Here is a 25,384-nt window from a genome sequence, read left to right on the forward strand (position 1 = left end):
TGCTCCAAGTTAGATAAGGGCCAGTTTCAGCTGGCTCCAAAGGGACCCGCTGCTGGCCAGGGCTGAGCCAACAAGCAATGTTGTTTGCACCTTTGTGAGAGCAGATTTAAGGAAGGGAAAAACTACTGTGCAACAGCAGCTAGGAGAGCGGGGAGTGAGAAGCAGCCCTGCAGACTCCAAGGTGAGTGCAGAAGGAGGGCAGGAGGTGCTCCAGGCATGCAGCAGCAGTTCCCCTGTGGCCTGTGCAGAGGTCCCAGGTGGAGCAGGCTCTCTCCCTGCAGCCCATGCACGGTGGAGCAGATCTCCATGCTGCAGCCTGTGGAGGAGCCCCCAGTGGAGCAGGTGGATGTGGCCTGAAGGTGATTGTTTAATTGGTTCAATGTGCAAACCTTTTTTGCAAGTCTGATTTAAAGGCCCAATACTTAATCCAGACTTTTCCCACCCACACTGCCCAAACTAAAGGATTAAAGTTTCCTCATGCTCTTTGAGGACTTTTTACTCTTGACTGTAACATTGTGATGCTATTGCTTCTAGTCTGATTGTATTGTGAATTAGTGGATGCAAGAGCTTGGCATACATTTAAGCTAGACATTTCATAACGAGTTTAATCTTGCTCTAAATTTCTGATCTTCAGTCAGATTGCGCAAGTTTCTCATGTGCCTTTGTTTCTTCACACTTCCACCATCCTCCTAACAGTTATGCTGTGTTCATGTAATGATCAAAGTGAATATTTATCAATATTGAATTGGAATGTGTGAAACAGCACAAGAATTAAGGTAACCTTACAGTTACCTTAATATCTTAAGTCTCCTTAAAAGGAGAGTTTCACTGACCGAAACTTTAGACTATTTTTTGATCAGGCCTTGATTTAACTGATATAGGAAAAGGTAATACATCTGAATTGGTAGAGTGACAAGCTGGTAAAATGTAATAGAGGACTAGGTCACTGTCACAGTTGCATTAAATTGATACTCTTCAATTAGTGAACCATAAATGGAAAATTATGTTCTCAAATGCAAATGGAAGGAGGGAATATAAAATATTTAGTCATAAATGAAAGATGTTAAATACTACGGTGGTGTTCCATTAAAAACAATTTAGTTACTGTGCCATCTTTCAGTGCTTCTTTAGGGAGCTAAGAACTTCTGCTTTCTTAAATGGAAGCTCTCTCCTGTCTGATACTGAGTATCAGAAGTAGTTCTCTTGGGTAGGTGACAACTCAGGAATCTTACACTCAGTCTTCACTCCAGTAGATGCTTTTGTGGTTTGTTACTTTGTTTTGCATAGTCTTGGCAATTATTTCAGATAACCATAAGTAAGTTTGAAGTAGATTTCATGTTGTTTTTTTAATGAATATCAGACAGATCTTGCACCATTACCACTATCTTCTGTCATAAATACTTTGAGATGGAAAATAATGCAATTAGATTCTGTTGTTACCATGAAAAGTAACACATTTTAATCTCTCACTGATCTGAACGCATTTCTTCCATGGCCTGGGAAGGCACTCAATGGATGCGTTGTTTTTAGACTTACTCCTGAGCTTCATGTCCCAATGCAACTTTTCTTCCTGTCACTCTGAAAAGAGAATGCAAGTCCTGTAACTGCATTGATGTTAAAACTGACAAACTGTGCTCTCAGATATAATTAAACTTGATCTCTGTCCTCTAAGCTTGAAAATCTAGGGTGAGTGCTAAATTCTTCAGAACAAGTAATCATAGCAAGACTATCCTTGAAAATAATTTAATGCAACTGAAAACACTGTTGAAAACTAAACCACATCTGTACTTCCAGTATTGTAAATAATAGTACGTTCCCTGATAATCCGTCCTTCAGAGAAATGAGATTGCTGATTGTCTAAATAACTTTAAATATCTTTAAAAAGGTGATAAATGTTTTTCTTTGCAGTAAGTATAGCAACTTCTTTTACTCCATCCCTTACTCTGAGAAAACAAATGAGATCAGAGGTGAGATTTTCTGCGTGAGGATTCTTTTCAATCAATTCACAAACTGTGTAAACACACTCAGATTGTTACTACGTCAAATAGGCAAATGCTACCTCCTTTCAGATGTGTTCAGTTTCTTTATTCTGCTCATGTTCTTGACAATGTGTCACTCTACGACTGATGCATGGTCACTCCTTTGCCAGCAGACAGTGCCTGAATTGGCATGCTGTCTTTTGTGTTGATCAGCCTTGAAAGCTGGCAAAATATTCAGCCTTGAGGGAGGGGAGGAAGAGAAGGTAACTCAAGTCAGTATGTTTCCAACACTTCAAGACTTTATATTTTCTTCTGTTATCTTACAGAAAACAGGAAAATGATCAGGTATAAAGTTTGGGTTATGCAATGCTTTGAAGTAGCTGTTGGAGCTCTTGGAAACAGTTTTGTGGACTCCGATAGATAACTGACTAAGCAGCTGGCTTACCCCCTCTGCAGCCCCAACATAGTGCAAGCTGCAAGCAGCAGTGTGCCACCGTGGCACCTGGCAGCAGCACAAACTGCCCTGCGCTGGGGAAAGCTGGTCCCAGCCAACCTGGGGTAACTAAAAATGGTGGGTTGAGAAACCCCTGACAGGCATCAAAAGATGCCCAGTCAGACGAGCCTGTGGCCCTCAGTGGCTGTTAGGGAATGCTGAGGTGGGATGGTGGGAGCGCTATGCTGGCCACCTGCCCCTCTGCCCTGCCAGGACTGGGGAGGGTGAAGGCTGGTGTCTGTGTGCCCCTTGGGTGGTGTAGGGGTCCCAGCCACTGCCAGGCTCTTCTGGTCACAGGTTTGTGTGGGCTGGCAGTAAATTAAGTAAAACTTGATGCTATTCTGCCTGCAACATCTGCCTGTAATTGTGCCCTCATGGAGAAGTAAGGGACCCCTTGTGCAAAGCATTCATGTCCTCCGGGCTTTTTACATGTTATTTTGTTTGTACTGTTTGAATTCTGAGGATCGTAACCTGTTTTCCATGTCCAAAAATAAGACTGAAAAAGTTGTATAAGAACTCATCTGTGAGCTTCCGTTCCTAAACTTAACATGATCTTAGGTATCCTAAGTCATGTGGAGAAAGCAAAGTGAGGAGGAGAAGTGTGTCAAGATCTTGATCATCTGTTGCTTTGGGTCGAGATTAATTTGTTTGAATTTAATGATTGTTTTGTTTTTTAGACTGGTGGTGACATTGAACTTAAAGCAGGAAGATGGCTAATGGAAGTGGTTATGAAAGTGGAAGTGACAGCATCTGAAGTGGAAGGGAAAACTGAAGACTTAAAGTGCTGAAAATCATGTGGGTGAGAAGACTGGTAATTTCCCTTTCACAGTGCTATGAAAACTGACGCATTCTGCTTGATTATGGAGACTTAATATCTGTAATTTGATACTTGCTCTATGTGAGGATAAAAATCAGGGCATAGATTTAAAGAATATTACTTAGAAATTGGCTAGTCTTCGGTAACGAGAGAAGCTGTAGAACACGGTTGAAAGTACTGCAAATAGAAAATGGATCCTAATGTGAACTAGGCTTGCTAGTGATATCTAATATTATATTGATAGTTAGCTGGGTTTGGGGTTAAAGGTGTTGGAGATGAGCTTGGGTATGAATAGATTATATGTAAACACTTGCATTTTGGTTGATTTTTAGATGCCTGTCCTAAATCTGTTGTAGTAATGACTACAGGTAAAAGTAAACTTCAGGTAAACTGTGGTGGATTGATCTTGGCTGGCTGCCAGATGCCCACCAGCTGCTTTGTCACTCCTTGTTAGCAAGATGGGGAGAAAAGATGGACAAAACTTAAGGGTCTATGAAAGGACAGCGAGCTCACCGATTACCATCATGGGCAAAACAGCCTTGACTTGAGGAAGATTAAGTTATTGCCATTAAAAATAGAGCAGGATGCTGACAAACAAAAACAGAACTGATAACACCTTCCCTTCTTCCTAGGCTGAATTTTGCTCCTTTGTTCATGACTCGTATGCCTCCACACCTGTTTCAGCCCAAGAAATGCAAGAGGATGAGGAAGTGGGGGTTGCAGTCAGTCCACAACACTTCCTCTCTGCCATACCTTCTTCCTCATGCTTTTCCAATGCTCTAGCGTTGGGTCCCTCATATGGGTTACAGTTCAGTCCTGCTGCCTGTCAGCTTTCCACAGGCTAAAGCTTCCTTCAGGGCACTTCTACCTGCGCTTCTGTGTGGTCCTCCACAGGGTGCAGTGTGGTTATCTTCTGACATGTTCTTCCGTGGGCTTCTGGGGAACAATCATGGCCTTCTCCATGAGTTTCAGAGGGTGCCTGAAGAACCTACTAGCCCTCCTTCACTGGCCTTGGTGTCTACAGGGTTATTTCACTTTCCTTTCTCCTCTTTCTGCGCTCCTTTTTCTCAGCTGCTGCCCAAAGTGTATGAAAAAAATAAAATGGGTTCTTAGATGTGTTATTACAGTGATGCCATACCTGTGGCTGGTGGTCCAGTTGTACCCTGTGCTTGTGAATCTGTTTTGGAAGGAGCTGGCTGGAACTGACCCTGTCCAAGATCAGGGCATCCCCTAATCTCTTTTCACAGAAGCCGCCTCTGCAGACCTCCAGCTACCAAAATCTTGCCACATAAATCCACTGTACAACTTAAAATAATATTAGAAGATTTAGATGGTGCTTGAGTTGAAAGTCAGGAATTTGGGTAACTGGAAGATAATTTGGAGATTAAGGAAGTTAATTATGAAAATGCTTATTTTGCTTTAAGAGAGGGTTTATTAATTTTTAATTACTTTGTTCTGCATTGCATAATTCAATTATATCCATACTGGAACTTTGTGAACTGAAGAAAGATTGTGGGTTTTTGCTGTTTTTCCCCAAGTACAGGGTCCAATTTCAATAAAACTGGGAAGAAAATTCACTTATGTTAGGGAAGAGAAAAATATGCCAGATTAATATATATCAGTATGAAAAATAACATTATCACCTTCTAGTAGCTTGAAAGGCATATTAAGCTAAAACAGCCCACTATAAATAAATGAAACTTAACGAAACTTGGAGGTAGATTATGTGTACCTGAAACTTGTTGGTTTTCCTTCCTATTTTCTTTTCTTTTTTCTATTCTTTGTTCTCTCAGAGCACTAGTGGTAGTCGCTCTACTGGCATTTTCACTACAAGGCTAGAAACTTTGTATTGATCACCAAAATATGAGACTAGATTTTATAATTTTGGTTGTTTCTCAAGAAATCCTTCACACTAAGGGGTTGAGTGAAAGAAAGAGGGAAATAATGGTGTGTGTGTGTTACAAACATGCATAATTAATACTCTCTGGTATTTGCTCATCTAAATATATAAAGAATTTTTTTTTACCAAGTAAAACTATATAAAGTGGTGGTAATGCGTGCCATTGTTGCCATATATTTGACTTGAGATGCAGAAATTACTAGAGTATATTTGGGTACATCCATACTATTCCAAAATATACTTAGACTTAGAAGAAACTCAAACAGTAATGTAATTATATTTATTCAAAGGAAGCAGTCCACTTTTTCTGAATACTTTTCGTTTGTAAAATACATATGCCTCTATATAAGGTGATTCAAAAATGTAGAATAATGGGCAAAATGAATGGTATAACAAGATTTTGCAGTACTCATTAAAAATAAAAACATTTTTCTTCAATACCTGTTTTTGTGAATTTCATTAAATGAGGTTCTTGACACAACTCTACCTTCTGAAGTAGAATTTAAAAAGGGACAAAATGTTAGCTGCCTAGACAGATATGATTTCTGATGGGAAAGCTCTCTACTGTCGTATTTTGGACAGACTTGAGCTCTGTTAAAATGACCATGGAAACAGTTGAAAAAGGAAGAGCTAATAACTGGCACCTATTTTTATGTCCATCATGTGTGTAAGATTCTGCATCTGCTAGTCTGTAATTTACTGAAGGAGTTTTTTGCTACAAAAAAAAATCTCCGGTCAAAGTCTCAACAATTTTACTTTGACTCCGCATTTAAACATATCTTTACTGTGTATTTGTGTAGGGGTGTTACATACTCTGTACTTGCCATGTTGGCCTGTCCTATACAATCATTTAAAAAAAAACAGACTTCATGGATTGATTATGCTATGCAGTATTGGTTTTGTAGTAGATATTAAAGTGTCTAAAGTCATCTTTGAGAACCAATATGTGACTGGAACATCTTCCAATTGTCTGAATAAGATTTTGTCCACGTCCTTTTTGGACAGCTGCCGTGTCTCCATTTTTGAGGTCTCACTGATCCTGTTTCAGACTACTGTAGGAAAGCTGTTTCTTTATGTAGAATGTGGTCTTTGTTATTTCCTAAAAATCTTGTATCCATCTGTCTCAACCCTGTTCATGAAAACTATTGTCTCTACATGTGTTGCCCAATTTTTTTCAGGTAGCACCAGCGTACCTTCTCAGCTGTCTGCTCTTTGAAGATCACTGTTTGCAGAAATCATGGCTCTGCAGTGGGCAGAGGGATTTCTGTTGACTGACAGAATGTATCTGTTGCTGCCATAACCTTTCTTCTTGACTTTTGAGGAGAATATCCTGGAGACCTCAGTCGTCTTCACCTGAGTCCTCAGAGCCATGTAATTTCCCTTGATCTTCCCAGTCCCCTCATACCTATGTGGATGGGCAACAAGGAGGAGTACTTCAAGACCTATGTGAGTTCCAGCATTCTCTGCAATGTTGAGGTTCCAGGCCCTGTATAAGCACTAAATCTCCTAAAAGAGCAAATCTGTTTGGAAGATGGGCTTGTATGCCAGCCTTCACCTAATTCTAGATGATAACCAGTTCTTACAGCCAGTTCTTATATGTATGCACTATAATCAATCTAATGATTTCACGTATCTTAGAGAAAATAAACCTATTTACAAAGTCTAACTTTTCCCAATTCCTCCACCCCAAATAGAAACTTTCTGTCCAACCACTCCCCTTAAGGAACTGAATGGCTTTACTTGCATAAATGAAGACTTATGATTGGAAGTAACTTTATGAAAGTTACTTTTGAAGAAGAATGATCTGCTTTTTTATGTATGCTGTTTAAGTTTCACATACGGAATTGTATCTTCAACAAAAAATACTGTTGCTTCAATTCTAGGCTCCTAAAATGTAACTGCTTTTCTTTCTTGGGAACTTTTTACGGCTTCTTTCCTGACACTTCAGTAAATGTGCATCTTGGACTAGAAGTTCAGATTAAAAGGTAACTGAGTTTCAAGCCTACTGAACGAAGGGCCAGTCTTCGTGAATCATATTGCTTCAAACTTCTATTTGATGTTCATGGAAGCTTAGGGAAATAAAGGACTGAGGCTTCAGATCAGGTGCTGCTTAGCCTTCTGCATTTGAATATTCCTTTAAATAAGAGGCCTTTGAATCTGGTTAGGTAGCAGAATAACTGGACTGAAGTTCTCAGCCTGTGGAGCTTTGATTTCTTTGCATTTAGGAAAATGTCTGGTTTCTTAGAAGTTGAAGTAAAGGCTTAGTTGCCTATAACTTGGAAATCAGCTTCAGAGCTTAGTTTTTTGCTACTGAGTGGATGACTTAAAAGATGATAAAAGGAGAAAGTAGGAAGTCTTTAGAACTAAAAAATTTTGAATGAGAAAGTAGAATATTTAAGCACTCCATCCTCATTCTGCAGTAAGTGGATCTTGCTCAGGCTTTTGTCTTTTTAAGTCAGAGATGACTTAGAGAAAGGGAATGCTTCTGGAAATTGATTAAAAATGAGAAAATGAGGTATCAAAATAATTATTTCAAGAAACAAGTCAAATGTTAGCCTGTTTTTTGTTAGAGAAAATCAGGAATAATAATGATACAGTAGGGGATTGTCCTTCAGTGTCTAGGACTAGAGTTTCTCACTGTTTGTAAGCAGGGTATGTTCACTCTTTCATTTAACTAGCTGAACAGAACTGTTCTGGCAGTCTCCAAAGACTGACTTATTCCAACTACAAAACATTCCCACTGCATGCTTTGATAGAAAACTTTCACCAATTTTATGTAGGCTCAGCTGCTTTGTAAACTGATCTAGATACCATGTAGAGAAGGTAGTTCATCTCTGCGATCGTGTGTCGTCTTAATCTGGCAGGCAGCTAAGCACCACGCAACCGTTTGCTCACTCCCCTCCAGATGGATGGTGAAGAGAATCAGGGGAAAAAAAGGTAAGAACACATGGGTTGAGATCGAGACAGTTTAATAGGACAGAAAAGAGAGGGCAGTGTTGATATAAGAATATACAGAGCAAGTGTTATGCAAAGCAATTGTTCACGACCTGCTGACTGATGTCCATCTGGTCCATGAGCAGTGGCAGGCCCTGGCCAACCCCCCGGTATTATTGTTCCCCATGACACCAAAAGATATGGGACATCCCTTTGGTCATTCTGGGTCAGCTGTCCTGGTTTTGTATCCTCCCAGCCTCCTTGCTGGCAGGGTGGTATAAGAAACTGAAAAGTTCTTGGCTCTGTGCAAGCATTGATGTGCAGGAACTAAAATGTGTTATCAGCACCTTTTTTCCTCTTAAATTAAAAACAACATACCAGCCACTATAAAGAAAATTAATCTATCTCAGCTGAAACCAGGACAATATCTACCCCTTATTCTATACCATTTACATCATGCTCAGGTCCCATGCTTTTTAATAATCCTAATTAATCACATTTTTTCCTATATTTTTATATATATATATATATATACATACACATACAGATAGCATTCCCTTAGCTTATTGGCCACCCTCCTAAAATGTCCGTTGAGTTTTAGTCCATTGCTTTGGGCTCCATCTGTCGTAACAGTCCTTCAGGGCAGGAGAGGTGGTGTGCGATGTTGGATTGCTGTGTGCTGAGGTCAGCCCTGGTTCCATCACTGTTGCACTTCTGTGGTTGTTTTTCCTTGCAACTCATGTACCCATGCCTCTAGGCTGGGGTATATTTTTCCATCTGAGTTCCTCATGTCCTCTCTGTGGTCACACAGGTAAAACCACTGGGTGGCATGTGGTGTGTGCCCACTATATCCTTCCTCCTGAGCAGAGGAATGCTTACTCCTAATAGCTGAGATACTGGTCTGTGCGAGTGGGGAGCAGGATATATCCTCTTAATTGCTGGAACTCCTGGTACAGTTCCTCCACAGCTGAGATGCAAGCCCATAGAGAAGAAGAGAGGCTTTCTTAATACTGCTGGAGTTGGCAGCCAATTCATCCACTATTTGTTCCTCTCAGTCTTTCCAAGCTATTACTGCCAGTGAGTTGGCATACAATGATATTGCACTCCATACAAACTTTTGCCACGTGGGTCACATGTACGTGACTTCATCTGGATCTTCAGGTAACTGCTCATTATCTAGGTCACCATAAATAATCTCCAGCATGGCTAATTCCCTGGGGTACAGGGTACCTCTCTCCATAGTGGTCTGGTTGGTTGGGTGACACGTATCATCTTCCTTGAAGGAATGCCTTTCTTCACGTCTGACAAGAGCTGCCTCCAGAGGCTGAAGACTTGTGCCCCTTTTCCAACTGCTTTGTCAATGCCTCCATCCCTAGAGGGATCCCAGCTGCCTGGCTTTCCTGCCCTCTGATTCTATGCTACTAGCTGTTATCTCGGCATTGGAGCAGCCAGGTGACAGTGTGCTCACCTCGGCAATGACTGAAGTCTTTACACACAGTTTGCGGCTCACCGAGGGATAGGGCGGTTACTGCTGCATCTGTGAGTTCTGCCTCTTCCCTTTTCTGATGGCCCTGCTTCAGAGTAGCCTGTCTCGTCCACTTCTTCCTCTGCCTTGTCTGAGTAGGAGTTTGCTTCCTTATTAAATGAGCTGACTTTCACATCCATTCCATTTTTTTCACATTCCATTCCTTTTTTTACTTGTTCAAGGGTGAAGTTCAAAAACACAGAAGGTGCCCACTGTCCTAGGTGCCTGCCCATACTGTCCCACACACCCTGCCACTCATAACTATCCAGCCTTGGGGTAGATCTCTGGGTAATACTCACAAATAATTATTTAATTATACGCAAAACCTGAAACGCATTCAGGAGACATAACAAGAGGAATGTGCTGGTTTGAATGTCCCAAGGACATTCAAAGTTCTCAAGAGCTAATGTAGCTACCTGGAGGAGAAGGGGAAGGTCAAGATGAAAAGGAAGGTAAAAAAGAGGGGGAAAGTGTCTCCCCCATAGATTGGCTCCCTGAGGGGGAAAGGTAGAGAGTGTAATTATTAACAGTTTTCAAGAGATGGCTCCAGATGTATGGAGATGATGGTAATGCTGAGTACAAATGATGGATTAGTCTGACTGGTAATTTTATCATATTGTTATATGCGTTACACAGTACAGCAAAATGATAACCAATCCACCCCCCAATGTGATAAACAGCACAATAGGGAGCATATACTGCAAGTAAGGAGCTACAAAATACAACTCTGAGAGCAAGCACAACAGCACAGGGTAAAAATCAATCAATCAATCAATGTTGTGACCAGCAACTATTAAACTAATATAATGCTTATAACAAACTTCTTTTAACATGCTTTGGTCAGATCTATCATTTATCCCAACCCTTCAAACCCCATGTTGGGCAGACACCAGAAGGGCTATTCTGGTTTAACCCAGCAGGCAGCCAAGAACCACACAGCCATTCGCTCACTCCTGGAATGGGGGAGAGAACCAGAAAAAGGTAAAAAAAAAAAAAATTGTCTGTTGCGATAATTTTAATAGGACAAAAAAGGGAGTGACAATAGTAACAATGATAACAGAATACACAAAGAAGGATATTCAAGAATATAACAGAATATACAAAAACAGTGATGCACAATGTGGTTGCTCAAAGGGCATCCCTTTGGCAGTTTGGGTAAGCTGTCCTGGTTATGTCCCCTCCCAGCTTCTTGTGGCAAGGCGGTATGAGAAGCTGAGAAGATCTTGACTCTGTGTAAGCACTGCTTACTCAGCGATCATTAAAACATCAGCATGTCAGATTTAGGATGAGAACAATACTGATAAAGCACAGCACCATACCAAGTGCTAGGAAAAAATAAAACAACACACAACTCTATCCCAGACATAATCGGGACGTCATGTTACGAGAACCAGATAGCGTGTCCCTCCCCACCCTCCCGTGTTCATTTACAAATAGTGAGAAAGATTTAACTATAAAAAGAAATCTGGAATCCTGCCTTACAAATGGAAAGTGAGTTCTAGGATTGATGAAGGTGGGAAGGGTAACTTTCATGTGATTCCCGTTAGCCTGAGCTGTGGCTCATCCACTCCTCAGGACTTAGGAGTTTGTCAGGAATCTGTTCTACCTATCCAAAGAGCAAGTCATCAGCATTTTCTTACAGTGTATAAGGGCTGTTTTTTTTTTTTCCTTTTCAATTCTAGGTGATTAAGGGCTTCAGATTGCTTATTTAATATCTGTAATGATTATGGTTTTTCTTCCTTTTTACTTAACTTTTTCTGGAGATACAATAAAGTCAACCCTGATTTTTTTTTTCAGCACTGCTATCTGTTACAAAATTTGTCCTAAAAGCCATAGGTCAGCCTTGCAGTCAGACAAAAAGAGATCTAAAAGACCTGTTACCCATTAGTGTGCACATAGTAATTGGTCTTTAGCAAATGAGCATGAAACTTCAACTAAGGACTAAAAACTTCATTTGTTCTTGGGTCTAGGTGGTTTGTAGAGCCTGTACTTAGCTGTGTGAAAGTACAGATTACTTCATATGTAATTTTTCCCCTGTACTCGGCTCTGGTGAGGCCGCACCTCGAGTTCTGTGTTCAGGTTTGGGCCCCTCACTACAGGAAGGACATGGAGGTGCTCGAGTGAGCTCAGAGAAGGGCAACGAAGCTGGTGAGGGGTCTGGAGAACAAGTCCTGTGAGGAGCGGCTGAGGGAGCTGGGGTTGTTTAGCCTGGAGAAGAGGAGGCTGAGGGGAGACCTTATTGCCCTCTACAGGTACCTTAAAGGAGGCTGTAGAGAGGTGGGGGTTGGTCTGTTCTCCCATGTGCCCGCTGATAGGACAAGGGGGAATGGGCTGAATTTGTACCAGGGGAGGTTTAGGTTGGATATTAGGAGCAACTTCTTTACAGAAAGTGTTGTTAGGCATTGGAATGGGCTGCCCAGGGAAGTGGTTGAGTCACCATCCCTGGAGGTCTTTAAAAGATGTTTAGATGTAGCCCTTAGGTGATATGGTTTAGTGTAGGACTTGTTAGTGTTAGGTCAGAGGTTGGACTAGGTGATCTTGGAGGTCTCTTCCAACCTAGATGATTCTGTGATTCTGTGTAATTCTATTATTTATTTATTTACTGGGGGGATGGTGGGAGGTGGGTGGGTAATGTTTGAGTTCATTTTTTGTTTATAAAACTTTCATGTTATGTATGTGAAGTTAGAACCTGATTGGACATTGGGGTTTATAGATATGACTGTCAAGAAGCTCATTATATTCAGTGGACTGTATGCTTAAGATGGTCTTAAGGTACTATATGTCAGGTCTGAGAGAGCAGAGTGTCTTAAAGTTAAGTGATCATTATGGTACAAGTTGGAAGGAAGCAGGTTCCTTTGTGTCATGTTTCATCGGAAGCAATTTTCACTTAACCAGGAAGAAGGAAAAACGTCTTTAGCTGTAAAAATATCTCTAAGTGTTAGTTACGAGACTGGAGTGTTTCCAAAAGCTTATAAGGGTATCCTGCTTCTCAGTAATAAAGCTTTGATAACTCGTTTGTGATGTTTGATTATTTTGATTCAAAGTTATTGTCAGCCTTTAGATTTTTAATAAAATTTCTAAGATTGTGACCATAATGCTACAAATATGAATGATTTGGATGTGAGTTGATTAACCAATGGGGAAAAGCACTCTCTGCTGTGGAATACATTAATATTTTGGTTAGATAACACAGCTTATAATAGATTTAAGAATTAGATCTTTGGGCTTCTTTTCTCCAGAGTGATAGCTTTCTATGTTTTTCTGCTACTTAAGGAGGTTTATGCAAGGTTTGTCATGGAGAAAACTTTCTTGTTTTTAAATGCTTTCATTGTTATGTCTCAGCCTGTGATTTGACATTCATTGTTAATAATTTGACTGGTCGATGTCATGCTGTTACTTCTGCTAGTAAAGGTAATAGGAATGAAGTACTTAAGCCTTATTTAATATAGTATTTCATTGTGGGAGAAGAATGGCGGTCAAAGTATAGGAGTTCTGCCGAGGACATCAGTTGTCTTAAAACATTACACTTTATGCCTACACACTTGTACGTAGGAGTTCTTTATTGTTGTATTTGCTTATCTGTACTTTGTGAATGTTGAAGTATTCTGGGCAGAATTATGGATCCACTGAAGTCAGGAGTTGTCCAGTTATACTGAACGCAGATGCATCTTTTGGTACTGTAATCATGCTGATATCTGAATGCTGAAGTGTCATGGAACTTGCATAAACTCAATATGAGAACATAGTGAATTATTAAAACGAAGTCCAAAATAAGTGCAGCTAGTCTTCATCTATATTAGCGTAGGTGTGACTACTTTCTTTCCTACTTCTGAGGATGAAAAAATCTTTCAAAAACTGCATCCAAAATTTTATCTCCTTTGACCTTTTCCTCATCTCATTTAGGTCTGTGAAGAGGAAGAGGGCTTGGATTCTCATTTTATAGCACTTGACATGTGTTTTTGTTTGTTTTCTTTTCCTAAATAACAGAACTAAGGGAATCTGTTTGAAATTGTTAATGAAAAGTGGCTATCCTAGGAGCATGAGCAGGACCAGCTGAGAGAGTAAATGAATATGAGAGCTTGGATGCAGACAGAATAAACACTTTCTTTGTTCTTATAGGGTAATGTAGCGAAATATATTTGGTCAAAATGAAGTCCAGTTGTATTGTAATCGTGGCTTTGTATACAGATGGTTAAAAGGTAGGCTTTAGTTCAATTTGCAAACTAGTCAAGGCCAGAGAAATTATGAAGCATGTGCATGAAAATAAGAGCCAGGCAATGAATAGAAATTAGACCTACTACTGCAGGATATGAAACCTCTTATGAGAAGGTTTGTATATTTCTAAGGCAGTAGGCAGACAAAAACTATTGTGTTTATAGGTTACAATCTATGTATGGGTAAAATAGCGTTGTTAAAAAGAAAATCCCTCTTGAAGCAGCAATGTCTGTGATTTTGTTAGATCCCCAAAACCAGTCTTAGTTGCAGGCAACTCTTTAGCATGAGAGACAACCTCTTACAATGGCAATTCCTGTTTAGGTTTTCATAAGACTTTCTATTATACCTGAAAGATTCTGCGCTACCACCTTACAGTATACAGATGCCTTTCGAAATGCAGGAGAAATGAATAAACCAAAGGAACTTATGGATTACTTTTCTGGGGTAAAAGAGCATATTTAATTAAATTCTGAAGATATCATTCATATGTTTTATGGATGTACTGCAGAATTTGTTCATTCTATTTGCATTTCTTACAAATTCATTTTGCATTTCTTACAAATATATAAACTTAGAAAGTATATAAACTGCAGATTGGAAAGTCTGTGTTTAGTGTAGTGTTATTGAAAATTCTCTGAATCTCTATGAAATTAGTCTCATTTTGTGACTTCTAAAGAAGTTAGTCTAGTTTTGAACTTCATACTACGCTTCTTTAAATGTTAAGCACTAGGGATTGATCCAGCTGGGTTTGTGTGTGTATTGAGGTTGAAGTGCCAGTGACTGGAGGGAGTCTGATTGTTTCCTTAGGGAGCTATAGTGCTGCACGTATGTGTACCTCACCAGCTGAATTCAAGTCAGATTGCCTGCTGAGCAGGGTAAGAGGTCTGGCAATCAGATACTGGAGAGACTGTAGGCTTTCAGGAGGCTTCTACCATGAGGTACTAGCAGGTGGAGAGACCAGAAGATCTAGGGCCACCTACCGGATAGATTTATTCTCTAAAGCCACCACACTCTTGGGTGTTTATAGAGAGTCAACTAGCAGACTCCATCCTGATCTGCTGTAGAAGACACATGATTGAGCATCTGTACCATTTATTTTTATGCTACATGTTTCCATTTCATGTTGATCTGCATCTGGCTGCATGCATGCGCATGCCTGCTGGGGATAAACGTTCAACTGCACAAATTGATGTTACCGCTACAGCCTCTGCACTCACAAAACAGACAGAAGCAATTAGAAGTAGCGAAGAGTAATTAGAAATGTAGGAAAGTAGGTACAGATTACCACGGTTACTAAATATAGGAGAATTAAACTGATACTGTCATACAACATGCATACGTTCACTAAACTTCCTGATTAGTGATCTGTTTTCAGAGATAAAGATGTAACACTATCCACAGTAAAAAGGCTTCAGTTTAGTTATGTCCACAGAAAAGATAGGAAGCATGCATTAGTGCTCACTTGTCTACTAAGGTTTTCTTGTTTCTCATACTTCCAGAAATTCTCAGTGACTTCAGTCAACTTTGAAGGAAGTATATCAGTAAAATTTTATCTTCCAGAGGAATTTGGATAGGTGGACTATGTATGAGGTTAATGATGAGCTTATTTTGTACTTCCTTGTTTAGTTATAGTTTTGCTTAGAGAACGATCAAGTTTGTCCTGATTTGTGAGAGAACAGTATTGATTTGATGTTCCAGCTCCTTTCAAGTGCTAGTTCAGTTATTTGGGATACCTAGTAGTTGTGTGCCTTTGGAAGGGTGGAACTCTAAGAATAGATTGGTTTTCAAACCACTTCTGCACCTTATATTTGTATTCATGGTCAGGGAAAGAAACAGTTGTTGAAATTTCTGGAGTGTAGAAGTGAGCAAATAAACATCTGGTGGTAACACCAAAAAAAAAAAAGAGACAACCCTACATCATTAGTCTAATTTTTTGCTGTTTTTATAGCTATAGTTATGTCTTTGCTCAAAGCCTAATTCACGTGAACTCCAGTCTGGAGAGGGTACCCACACTGAAGAAAAGTTTTGGCTTCAGTGAATGCTCATACTAACAGATGATGACAGAAGTTATCAGCTTGAAGTTGTTCATTGTGGCCAAATGAAGTTAAAAGCATTGCCTTACTTGAAATAAATTTTCTTTGTGTGGAAGAAGCTCACATGAAAGACAATTGGATTAACTCAGCAGTGAGTAGATTAGAAAGAGAAAATGTAGGGTTTTATTTCCCAATTTTATAACCTTTAAAGTTTCTGTTTTTTTGTAAGCTTGCATACTGTTGAAAAGGAACTCTGAAGAGCAAGGCATTGAAGACCAATGAAAGAATGACCACTGTTGCTATTTCTCCTCAAATAGCAAATACATTTTGCTATTTGTGTTCCAACTGTATCCAGTCCTGCACAAAAAACAACACAAATGCTTTCTGATTTGCTGCAGATAACAGATGGTGTGAAAGAAGTCTGTCATACATAATTTTCAGCTGCCAAATCTCATTTTATAAAGGATTGAGTAAATATCCAGTGCAGATGATATTTTATGAAACAGATAATCTCCCCAAAATAGAATTCTTTAGAGCTTTCCCTTTCCTGTAAGTATATAAATGTAAACACAGGAAGAAAAAAAAGACCGTTTTACGGAGACCGACAGTGAGTTCTTTTTAAGGGATATTTTCTTAACATTAGTTGAAATTGGGTGGAAAGCACAATGAAGATTTAGATCAACTTTGGAATCTTGGAGTTGCATGTAATTCCCTTTATCACTGACCATTTATTTTCTGATCATGTCTCAAAGAACATTGGTTTTCGTACTAGATTATTAGCTTCAATACTTTCTAATGTGGCTTAAGAAGCTAATGAGAACAAGCAGATTTCTACAGCTGGAGAACTGTGGTCCTGCCATGGTTCATGGCATACAGTATTTGTTCAGGCTTAAGTTTGTTTTCCAAATAAAAGGGTAAGAATTGTGTCACATTGTTAATAATTTGTCACCTACTTCTCTGTGGTTACGTTGGTTCTGAATTGTCATTCTGATTGCTGAGATCGAGGTCCATGTTGTGGTTGGAATGATCTTGGCAGAACTCTTCTTTTGGAACAGAACTACCGAGAGTTCAGGCTATCTGGTGTGCCACCTTCCATCCCACTATGTCTCCCCTGAATAATAGCTAATAGGTTTTCCCCAGTGTAATCACAATTTCCACCATGCAGGGTTGTTGTTTTTTTGTTTTGTTTGTTTTTCTACATTAGTATATGACCTTTGCCCAAGTTACAAATTTAGTATTAGGGTTACTTATTTTTTTATACTAATGCTAGAGCATAGAGACTAGAGCAGATCTGAGTCTTTATACTGCTGGTCTCAGGAAGAAAAATTCAGATCTTGAGACTTTTCCTAAGCTGAGTGTATGACCAAAGGAGAGCTGGATGCAATTGTACGCTTGACAAATTGTTAATATCTAACAATTAAAATGTACTTTAACTATGATTAACATCCTGTCCTGCTAAGCAAGTTGTGGTTTTACAGTGAAAAGACAAATTGCGCTACTGTCTAAACACTTGAGACTGGTTGATCTTGAAACAGATTTCCTCTTTTTTTTCCCCAAATTCCTTGGCATAGAATTATCTGAGGACAAAGGACAACTCTTCCAGTACCACCTTAGTAGTTCTGCTTTGCTCTGAAGTAAACACTGCAAGCCAGAAATTTAATTCAATACTTGCTGCTATTATCATTTTTATGATGATATCTGTGAATTACCTGTTCTTATTCCCATCCATTTCACTGAGCTTATTCCAATTTAATACAGAATGGTGGACTTCTATGCTATTTTTTTCTTGACTAACTTCAATTTTAGGTCTGGTTGTCTGTGGCTGAGCTTTATGAAGACAAAACTTCTTATGTTGCAGATAGCCCTATAGTCTTGAAGACACCAAAAGAAAAAGTATTTTTGCATCAGGTTCTGAGTCAGTAAGCTAAAAGACATGTTCATGCTGAACAAGAAGCAAGGGTATTCCTTTATCTGTAAATGAGCAAAGGTCTGGTGAAATCTGAGGGCTGTTCTTTAATTATTCCACAGCTATTGTGAAAGTTAGAGGCCTAAATAAATTTATTAAAAAAAAAAAAAAATCCTGTTGTCCGGAAGTTAACTGTAACCTTTTGAAAAATAGCTAATCTTAAATACAGTGCTTTCTTGCATCTTGATGGAATATTTGTCGCTAATATAAGCTTGTTTATTAACTCTGCCTCGTGAATCACCGTGTGTCATTGGCAGTCCCAACAGGGCATAATTGGCACTAAGGAAATAAACAAATACTTACAGTTAATAATAGCACTGCCAAAATCTGATCCTGCTTAGCTGAAGATATCCAATGTGAGCACAGCTGGTTGCTGTAGATAGTACAGCATACATTCCAAAAAGCTACAGAAGCAAAAGGTGTGAAAAGCTTTTTACAGTTTTGGCTTTTGCATATTGTACGGAGAAGAACTGCAGGATGCGATTAGTGAAAAGGAACTGCCTATTCTTAAAAGAGCAATCATTTTCCCACAAGAGTCAAAAAGCTGTATCGTGGCATGTGATGCATTATCAGTTTTTCAAAACTCTTGTAGTGAAATTATCTTAATGTTCTTATTCTGTGTTTTTATACTACTTGCTATGGTGTGTGCTTTCAAATGTACTCTCCTGTGAGTTGGATGACAAAACCCGTTTCTTTAATTCTGCACTATATTATAATGCTCTTGAAAGTTAAAATTGCATTTTTCTGTGGCTAGAGAATCTATGTTTTACACTCTCACTTTAACTAAAAGTCTCCTATAACTTTCCACTGCAAGTTTCTGTGTTATCTGCCTACTACCTGTATCCAGCTAGGCTGTATGCTCCATGTTTGTCCCTCGAGCGTCTTCCCTGAGCTTTGAAGAATTCTGTGCATTTTGTTTTCCTTTTCCAGATTTAACAACCAAGTTTTGGTATTTTCACTGAGGTCCGTTTGTACTTCTAGTGAAGCTAGTGGAGCTTCTGATTAAGTAAAATAACTGTGCTCTAATGAAGGAGATGAGGATTTGATTTTGCAGGACCAAAACCACTAGTACCCTGTTTTGTTTTTTTGGTTTTTTTTGAAAATGACAATGAAACTTGATTTCACGTAACAGTGAATACAGACTATTTAAAAGCTACATTTTCCTTTATTTTGTGGAAGTAGTCTGAGTCACTTTTTAACATTTTATTGACTAAACCTACGTTGTATGAGTGGTAGAGGGCTGAGAAGTAGATCTTGCTAACTCCTTTTGAAGGATGGATTAAGGAGGATATACAGAGCTATTTAAATTATTCAAACTTTTCAATAAGGTGCTAGCAATAATTCAGTTAAATATTCTTGGTCAATAACTGGAAAGGAAGTAGAAAGTCTATGCCTTTTATAGAGTATTTTACATTTCATCTACATAAATGTTGCTGAAATAAAGTGAAATAATAGAGGAATAGAAATATTCACCTAATGAAAGTATGTTGCTGTCATTTTTTATTAAGATCACATACTCCAAAGTACTGTCGAAGTCTACAGCTAGCAGAACTACTAAGCCTTAGTCATTTATTGTTTTTTAGCATTAAGAAAACAATGTTTATAGATGGATTCAAGGAAAGCATAAATTTATGTGAGAGATTGATGCAGACATATGAGACTAAGTAAATGGGCAGTGTCTTATTACTTAATAAAGTGTATTCTTCAGTCAACATCCAGAGGAAAAGGGACTTCACAGAGCCTTTACTCCCAGTTGTGTGGAGCCATGCCTTTTGAAACACTGGTATAAGCCAGTATGGACTATGCAAGAGCCTGTGTTGAGGTGTTGGCTAGTTACAGTGATGCAAACCTCATTTGTACTCCTCAATGCCTTACTTTTTCTTTTTTTTTTTTACTTTTTTTCCCCTCTTACCCTGCTAGCACTGTAGAAATAGCTCAATGTTTTCTGGAAAACTAATTATAATAAATAAATAAACACAAAAACTGCCTGTTTTGTAGCTCTCCAGAAATGCAGTGGGTGTGTTTGTTTAAGTGAACAACTCTGTTGTGGAATTGAGTGTGTGGTAGTATTACAAAAAAAAAAAAAAAGGAAAAAAAAGCATGACTTGAAGATTTGAGATTTCTCCCACTGAGCTCTTAAATTAGATGTCTGTCAGTTGAGAAGATCAATCCTCCACAGAACGATTTAAGTGGCTGTGGTGGGTTGATGCTGGTCAGCAGTTAAGCTCCCACCCAATCAGCAGGATTCAGGAGAGAGTCAGAAGGACAAAAGCAAACTTGTGGGTTTAGATAAAGACAGTGGAACAGGTGAAGCAAGCAAACTGTGTACACAAGCAAAGCAAAATCAGGAGTTTATTTACTACTACCCCTTGGCAGGCACCTGTCCAGCCACTTCTTGGCAGGGCCTCAGAACATGTAATGGCTACTTCACAAGACATGCCGTAACTGTGAACATCCTTCCTTTCTGGAAGCTTTCATTGCTGAGCATGATCTCATACGGAGTACAGCCAGATGTATTTAGTCCGTTTGGGTCAGCTGTCCCAGTTGTTTGTTCCCAGCTTCTTGGGCACCTCCAGCCTTAACGCTGTGCAAGCGCTGCTCAGCAATTTTTTTTTTAAAAAAAGTGTTATCAATGCTGTTTTAATGACAGATCCAAAACATAACACCATACAGGCTGCTGTGAAGAAAAATAACTCTATCCCAGCCACACCCAGCACACTGGCTTAAGACCAGAGTGCTCTGCTAATGCCAATTCATTCCGTATTTCTTGATCAGCTAATGCAGGGGGAGAGAGAAAAAGATGCTTCCTGAAACCTGAATTGCTCTTCAAAATTGAGTGATTCTTGCATTTAAAATCTGCAAAGCAAGACACCAAACTTCTAGTTAATTAACATTAACTATGTTAACGAGTTTGGACATGCCAAACTGACTTGAGGCTTAAATAAATAAATACATCTTAAGAATACTGATTGTTTTTCCAGAACTTCTAGAAATTTGTGGAGTTAGGTATTTTTCCTGAGAGCAGCAAGTGGCTACTGTAGGGGCAAAATGTGGTGGACCACTCGACTACCATCTTGTGACAATGGAGATGCTGATGTCAAAGTGAAACACCAGAAAGTCCCCAAAGGGCTCATACTCATTTTAGCTTACTTTTTATTTGCTTGTTATGCTATTATCTTGTTATAAACAGGATGATCTTACCACATTTGTTTAGAAGACTACATAGAAGACTATTTTAAGTGCTAGTAATGGATTTTGAGTCTTCCTACTGAATATTTTTTATCTCTCAATGCTGAAGAAAGAAATATTGACACCTGACTTCCCCGTTTTACATTATTTTAATTCTTTATCATCCAACTTTCACCTTAGCAGATCTTACTCATTAATTCAGCTGATCGTAGACTTCTTCCGAAGTTGAAAGAAATTATTTCTAGAGCTCCTACTATTCCTTTCTTATTTTGAAGATGGGAATGTTGTGGGCTGAGGTTGTTTGGAAGAAGAATTATCCCCCAAAACTACAAGCAGAAGCTTCTATGTGAATTTTCCACTGCATTGTTACTCCCATTACATCATGACTCACTCTGACTAAATATACCACTGAAGTCCAATTCAATCCTTTTTTTCTAAATAATGTACTACACAGTAAAGCAATTCCAGTTAATTCTGCTACACTTACTTTAATTGACATTTCTTTTATGGTTTTGATCTAATGACTTACAGTTGTATGTAAAAAGCTAGTTTGAATTTCTCATAAGTTGGATTTGATTCAGAGATCTTTAAGTGAGTTTTATCAAGGGTTTTCAAATCAGTGAGAAGTTTTGAATTCTTTTCTTTTTAACATGCAATGTAGGCTTATTCAGAGTACATATAAGCACATGTGTAAATATGAATTATCCTATCATACTTAAATTGAGCATATACTGAGACAAACTTCACCTGGCTTCTGCCAAGTTTAGTAGTTTTTGAGAGGAAGGACCTTTCCTGATGTGATTGTAATCGATATTGAGTGTCAAAACATTCTCTGTCTGTATTCTTCCTTTGACTTCTTATTGCTGCTGCTTTGTATATACAATAGATGAATTGATGTTTTCAGCTATTTAATAAGCAGAATAAGTGTTCTCATTCAGTGGGCTTGGTAATATACTGTTCCTGTAGATACACTATGCAGTTGCATAAATCAGTGTATTTCGGAGAGCTTTGTTACAATCTTACTTGCCACCGAGACATGGAGAAAATATTCATATTCCATTTGAAGGTAACATTTTGTTTTTTCCTGAAGACTTCTCATTGGTCTTTTAATTAGATCTTTATTACAGATTTTAGAACAAAGGATTTGACATGGGTGATTTTTTTTCATTTTATGTTCCATTGATGCATGTGTATTCAATCTGGAGTTAATCATCAGTGCCTTAATCTTATTTTGAATTTCCAGAGACACTTTGAGTACACACTTCAGATTTCTGTATCTCACGCAAGGAAAATAAACTAAATAGTCACATGTTTTCTGACAGTACAGTAGGTGTACCTGCACTATTAGCTTAATCTCTGCAGAGAAACTACAATTTAAATATGTTTTTACAAGTGAATAAGATGCTTCTATATGTACATCCATGCTGCAGCCTGTGGAGCACCCCATGCTGGAGTGCATGGATGTTCTCTGAAGGAACTCTGGCTCACGGAGAGTCCATGCTGAAACAGGTTTGTCTTGAAGGTCTGTAGCCTGTGGAGGGACCTATGGTGGGGCAGGGGAAAAAAGCTGAGAGGAAGAAGCAGCAGAGAAGAGCTGTTACGGACTGACCCCAGCCCCTATTCCCTAGGAAGTAGAAAAGGTAGGAATGAAGGAGGGAAGCTGAGCCTAAGAAGAAAAGGTGTGTAGGGAGATGTTTTTGTTGTTGTAATTTCTTACTGTAATGCTATAATTTAATTGGCAATAAATTATTCTTATTTTAACAACAACAAAGTTGTAACTTCTGTATTTTAGACAAAGAAGTAATAAGTTATTGTGCTTTGACTGGGGGAGGTATCATAGCAACAATTAGTTTTTTTCATCCTCAGTTGTGGATGGTACTGTTCCTAGCATCTCCTGGGCAAGGTGACTTTGGTACTGTAGTTAAAGTCAACACAGGTGGTTGGGAGAAAATTTATTGCTTTCACGTCCCTTGACAGTTTCATCTGCACCTGAGCATTGTCCTTTCATAAAATTGTCTTCCTCTTTGATAGTCTTGCACATCATTTTAAAGATTGCTAAGATTATTTTTTGTATAAGTAGTTAGAGTAGGTGTGGAGGGTTTGTTTATTTTTTAAACTCAAATGAAAGAGAATGTCCTTGCCTAGAGGGGAAATAAAAATCATAAACCCAGGCATAGTTAGAGGATACAGTTATCTGGGTAAGGGAAGAACAGACCTTAACAGTCACAGATAAGTATAACCCATGTAGTTTATGTAGAAAGATTATGTGCACCATCCCTCCAGGTATCTTGCCTAATATTTTTAGTGTTCTGAGATGGAAATTGTTAATGCTTTCACAAAGAGAGAAAACAGGAGCTAGAGAAAGCTAAAACATCATTTAATAATAGCTATGGTGCTCATTATGAGACACCCTGGAGCTAAAAAAGGAGCAGTTGAACCTATTTAACAAAATAAAAACCCGGACTAAAAATAACTTGAAAGTGGCTTAACACTTCCACTATGTCCTAGTGATACAATTCAGTTAAGATGCACTTTTGTTGATACAACCCTTATATGATTTAAGGTATGCTAATCTCTTACTAGAATTCTGTCAAATTACTCAAACTTTTTGCTTGTCTGTGTATGAGTCCTTGTGCATATATTAAAACACTGGAACATATGAACTGCATCATTGCATTTCCGATACTGAGTTTGCAATTGCATTATTGATATTTGCTTTTTTAAGAAAGCATTTGGACTATGAGAGATTTTCTGAGTCTTCACACTTTCTAAAAAGGAAGTATAAAATGTGCGGTTTTGTTCTGGAAAGGGAGTTTTGTGGGTCATGAGAGATCAGATTGGTGATAACAAACATGATCTGATGTCTCTATGTAATGTAGTGACTCTAGACTAAGGTGTAAATCAGTCAATATTTGTAGCTATTGTCAGTCTTAAACCTTCCTTTTTGTTGTTTCTACATTTTCAGCCATGGAGTATCAGATATGAATGAGAATACTGTGCCTGCATAACATGCACCAAAGTGTTATAGTTCCATACTATAACAACCTTGCAACACCATTGATGCTGCGAAGACTTAATGTTATCTGTTTCCTTTCTTTGCCCATTCTTGTATCTTTCAGCTCTACTGTACCTCTTGGGAAGATGGAAATGCTGTCATGTTTCTGCAGCCAGCGACTTGACACACAATGAGCGACCTTAAGTCCAGGCAGTGTCAGGAATTTAATTGTATTTAGAATCCCAGCCCAGCATTTTATCTAACATTTTATCTAACATTTTATCTCACAGCTCTAAAGCTAGTCATACCAGATCACACCAGATAGCCATCTAACACAGATCTCCTTCCTCCTTTTCAATGGCTGCAATATGATCCTGATTTAAATATTTTAAAGCAGATCTACCAAGATCTGCACTGGGCTCCCAAAGAAGATTAGAAGGCTCTTAAACTCAACCAGGTTTTCTTCAAATAGAAACTGGAAAAAAAAATGTTTTTGCTTGTTGGTTCACTAGAGAAACTGAGGAAGACAAACTTCAAAAGCAGGTCTTTTTAAACGCAAGTCTGGCCCTGACACCATGCAGGCAGCTACTTTGTTTTCCCTTTAATTCAATGAAGTTTCTTTGATCATCACAGCATTTGCAGCCTCTGGTACTCCCACAGCTCCCAGGTCCTTCATGTCAATTTTCAGCAGAGGTTGTACAGCATTTGACCATAGGCAGGAGTGCATCTTGCACGTATGCATTTGGAAAGTTGGTTTTGATGGAAAAAATAATTTAACAGATGAATTTTCAAAAAACTTTTTAATATTTAACCAGAACTTTTGATGAAATTTCAAATACTTTTAGGTCTACAAAAACAGTAATTGATCAAAATATGCAGGAAGTTCTACTTTCCACTTGGACAAAGTGGCTAGATTCAAAGCTCTGTATAGTTGAGGTTGGTGACAGAAAGGGTGCATGCTCACCTCTTTGGCATCCTTTATTTAGTTGCCCTTTGGGAGATTAAAATAAACACAACTCTATGCAGGGCATGTCTGTTTTTCCTTATAAAAGCAGAATGTTTTAAAAGGGACACTATCCCATATCAGAAGAAGCATGACCAGCAGGGTGAGGGAGGTGATTTTCCCCCTCTGCTCTGCTCTCATAAGACCTCCCATGGAGCACTGCATCCAGCTCTGGGAGCCCCTCTGGGGGCTCCAGCACAAGAAGGACAGGGACCTGTGAGAGCTAGTCCAGAGGAGGGCCACGGGGATGACCAAGAGGGCTGGAAGTACCTCTCCTATGAAGGCTGGCAGAGCTGGGGTTGTTCATCCTGGAGAAGAGAAAGCTCTGTGGAGAC

General features: G+C 38.9%; 1 protein-coding gene across 23 annotated transcripts in view; it reads left to right on the forward strand.

Annotated features, from left to right (window-relative positions):
• LOC308190633 (uncharacterized protein) overlaps positions 1-25,384 on the forward strand; it is a 288,343-nt gene that overhangs the window by 259,334 nt on the left and 3,625 nt on the right. For 16 of the 23 annotated variants that reach the window (XR_013947387.1, XR_013947389.1, XR_013947390.1 and 13 more), the window contains one exon: positions 3,150-3,267. Coding sequence is in view for 1 of the 23 variants with exons in the window: in XM_080582248.1 (XP_080438374.1) it covers positions 3,150-3,260 (111 nt within the window). In the remaining 22 variants the exon portion in view is untranslated. Of the gene's footprint in view, positions 1-3,149; positions 3,284-3,921; positions 5,643-25,384 lie in introns of those variants that run through there. The other 7 variants (XR_013947388.1, XR_013947398.1, XR_013947401.1 and 4 more) reach the window with 4 other exon arrangements.

The sequence above is a fragment of the Anser brachyrhynchus genome (assembly GCF_964034855.1).
Source record: "Anser brachyrhynchus genome assembly, chromosome: 2".
Taxonomy (NCBI): Eukaryota; Metazoa; Chordata; class Aves; order Anseriformes; family Anatidae; genus Anser; species Anser brachyrhynchus.